Genomic DNA, 2,078 nt, shown 5'->3' on the forward strand with positions numbered 1-2,078 from the left:
ATATATATGTAAATTTCTACAGATTCTAACTTCATTTTCAAAGTGCAAGTAAAAGGGAAATACATTTTTTGGGATGGGACGAACGGGGGTTGTCACCTTGACATGACATCACAGTGTGCAAATTCGGTAAAACATATTAGCAGATTTTATGCTTTTCCTTTCTAGTTTATATTCAAATGATATAAGAGGAACTCCCCTAGTTACAATTTTTTTTTTTCCCCCACACCAAAAAAAAAAAGCTTCTTTTTTTTCCTTCGTAACCCAGTTGCTGGGTAGCTCTGGACTTTGAGCAGATTGGGTTAATTTTACCCAAAGTTGGGTTAATTATTTTGACCCATCAGATTGGGTTGGATTTGGGCGCGGTGCAGAGCTCAAGCTGATTGCCATTTCCGAAAGGCTGACCTTTTCCAGAAAAAAAACAAAAACAAATAAAAAAATAAAATAAAATAAAAAATGGACGTATTTACCTGCTCCTGGCCTCTAACTGGATAAAATCGCCCGATGTCAATAACTCAGAGCGCTTCCTGTTGCTTTGCCTTGCTAATACATCTCTTGTGAACGCATGTTTTTTTTTTTCCTTTTTATCTCAGAGGAAATAAATATCGCTTTCATTGTTCCTCGTTTCCGCTCCTATGACTGTCCCACAGCGGCAGGCGGCGGCGGGTTGACCACGGCGGCACCCATGCGCAACAGTTCCTTCCTGTGCGTGAGGATGATATCAAAGCTGGACTGCAGGCGGTTCTGTTGCTCCTCCACGCGTCCTTGCAGGGTGCGGAGCCAACGGATCAGAGCCAGGCGCCGGTACATGGTCAGCTGCACCTGATGCTTCTCCATCTCCTGAGCCTTGAACCTCTCGCGGTCCCGCAGAGTCCACACGGCATCCATCATTTCGGGAAGCTCGCCATCAGAATCCGATGACTGGTCATGCCTCTCCTCCGCTCCTTCCTCCAGGAGGTCTTCCATGTGACTTCCCGATATGGAATTGCGGCTGAAGCTTCTCCGTTTTCCCGATGACTCTTTACTTCTGGTCGGCTCGCTGTCGTGGCGGCTCAGCTTCTGTTCCCCAAACGCCATCCGTTCCAAGCCTCCGGTCGACAACCAGTTGCCTCCCCTCTCCAATCGGATGGAGGACATGCTCCCGCCAGAGTCCGAGTCCGAGCCGCTGTCCCCCCACTCGTCGTCATTTTCAAGCTTCATCATCTCCTCCAGGTCATCCCTGCCTCGGTTGCTGCTTTTCCTCCTCTGGAACTCCATCTTCTCCCTGTGCTTGGTCATCATCTGTCCCTCCTCTTCCTCCATCCTCCTTTCCTCAGCTCCATCGGGAGGCACTCGGCCATAGCTGTCATCAGAGTATTCGATTTCGGGAAGGGGTTCCAGCGTGCTCCAGCAGGGCATGCGGGAGCGAGGTGATAGGATCCCGGAGTTGCTGGGGGAGGATTTCAGGTCGGGGGTCAGAGGGCCCAGTTTACTAGGGCGATGCGGGTTTTGATTTTCATCGCCTCTTCCTCTTCCATTGCCTGTCAGGAAGTTATGGTTGCCATCTTGATCATATTTCCTGCTTGACACTGAGGAAGAGGAGCGATTTGTGTTTTGACCTCCGTAGGCCAGAGGCTGATCCTGATGAAGCATTCCCGGTCTGGATTGATTCTCACTGTAATGACACAGGATAATTGAAATCAATTGACATTCACTTTATTGTGCTGCAGTGTTTTCCAGCTTTTTGGATTATACATCGGAAAAGAGTGTCAGGCAAACCAACATAAATAAACACGTCACCCAAAGTGGATACACATTAGAATATTAACATCAAAATGCTCACAAAGAAAATAATATATCAACCATCATGTAGTATCTGCAATCAACCAAAAACAGAATCCAATGAGTTTGATGAAAAGACCCCCTAAAACTCTCTCACCTCTAAATCACCCTTTGCGGGTCACCCCCGATATAGTTTTTATGTTTATAACTACAGGCGGCTGCGCTGCACTCCAATTCTATTAGCATCACACATTAACATGTCACCCCGGAATGGAAATTTCTGTAATCCTGACTTGTTCTCGTCTGCGTACTAGGGCTAG

General features: G+C 47.3%; 1 protein-coding gene across 3 annotated transcripts in view; it reads right to left on the reverse strand.

The window, feature by feature from the left end:
- Positions 1-220: 220 nt before the first annotated feature.
- Positions 221-2,078, reverse strand: part of c19h1orf216 (chromosome 19 C1orf216 homolog) — a 2,549-nt gene continuing 691 nt past the window's right edge. For all 3 annotated transcript variants that reach the window (XM_019883287.1, XM_019883290.1, XM_019883288.1), the window contains exon 2: positions 221-1,651. In XM_019883287.1, the coding sequence (XP_019738846.1) occupies positions 631-1,651 (1,021 nt within the window). In that variant the 3' untranslated portion in view covers positions 221-630. The remainder of the gene's footprint in view (positions 1,652-2,078) is intronic.

This window comes from Hippocampus comes, unplaced genomic scaffold (genome assembly GCF_001891065.2).
Source record: "Hippocampus comes isolate QL1 unplaced genomic scaffold, H_comes_QL1_v1.1 scaffold87, whole genome shotgun sequence".
Lineage (NCBI taxonomy): Eukaryota > Metazoa > Chordata > Actinopteri > Syngnathiformes > Syngnathidae > Hippocampus > Hippocampus comes.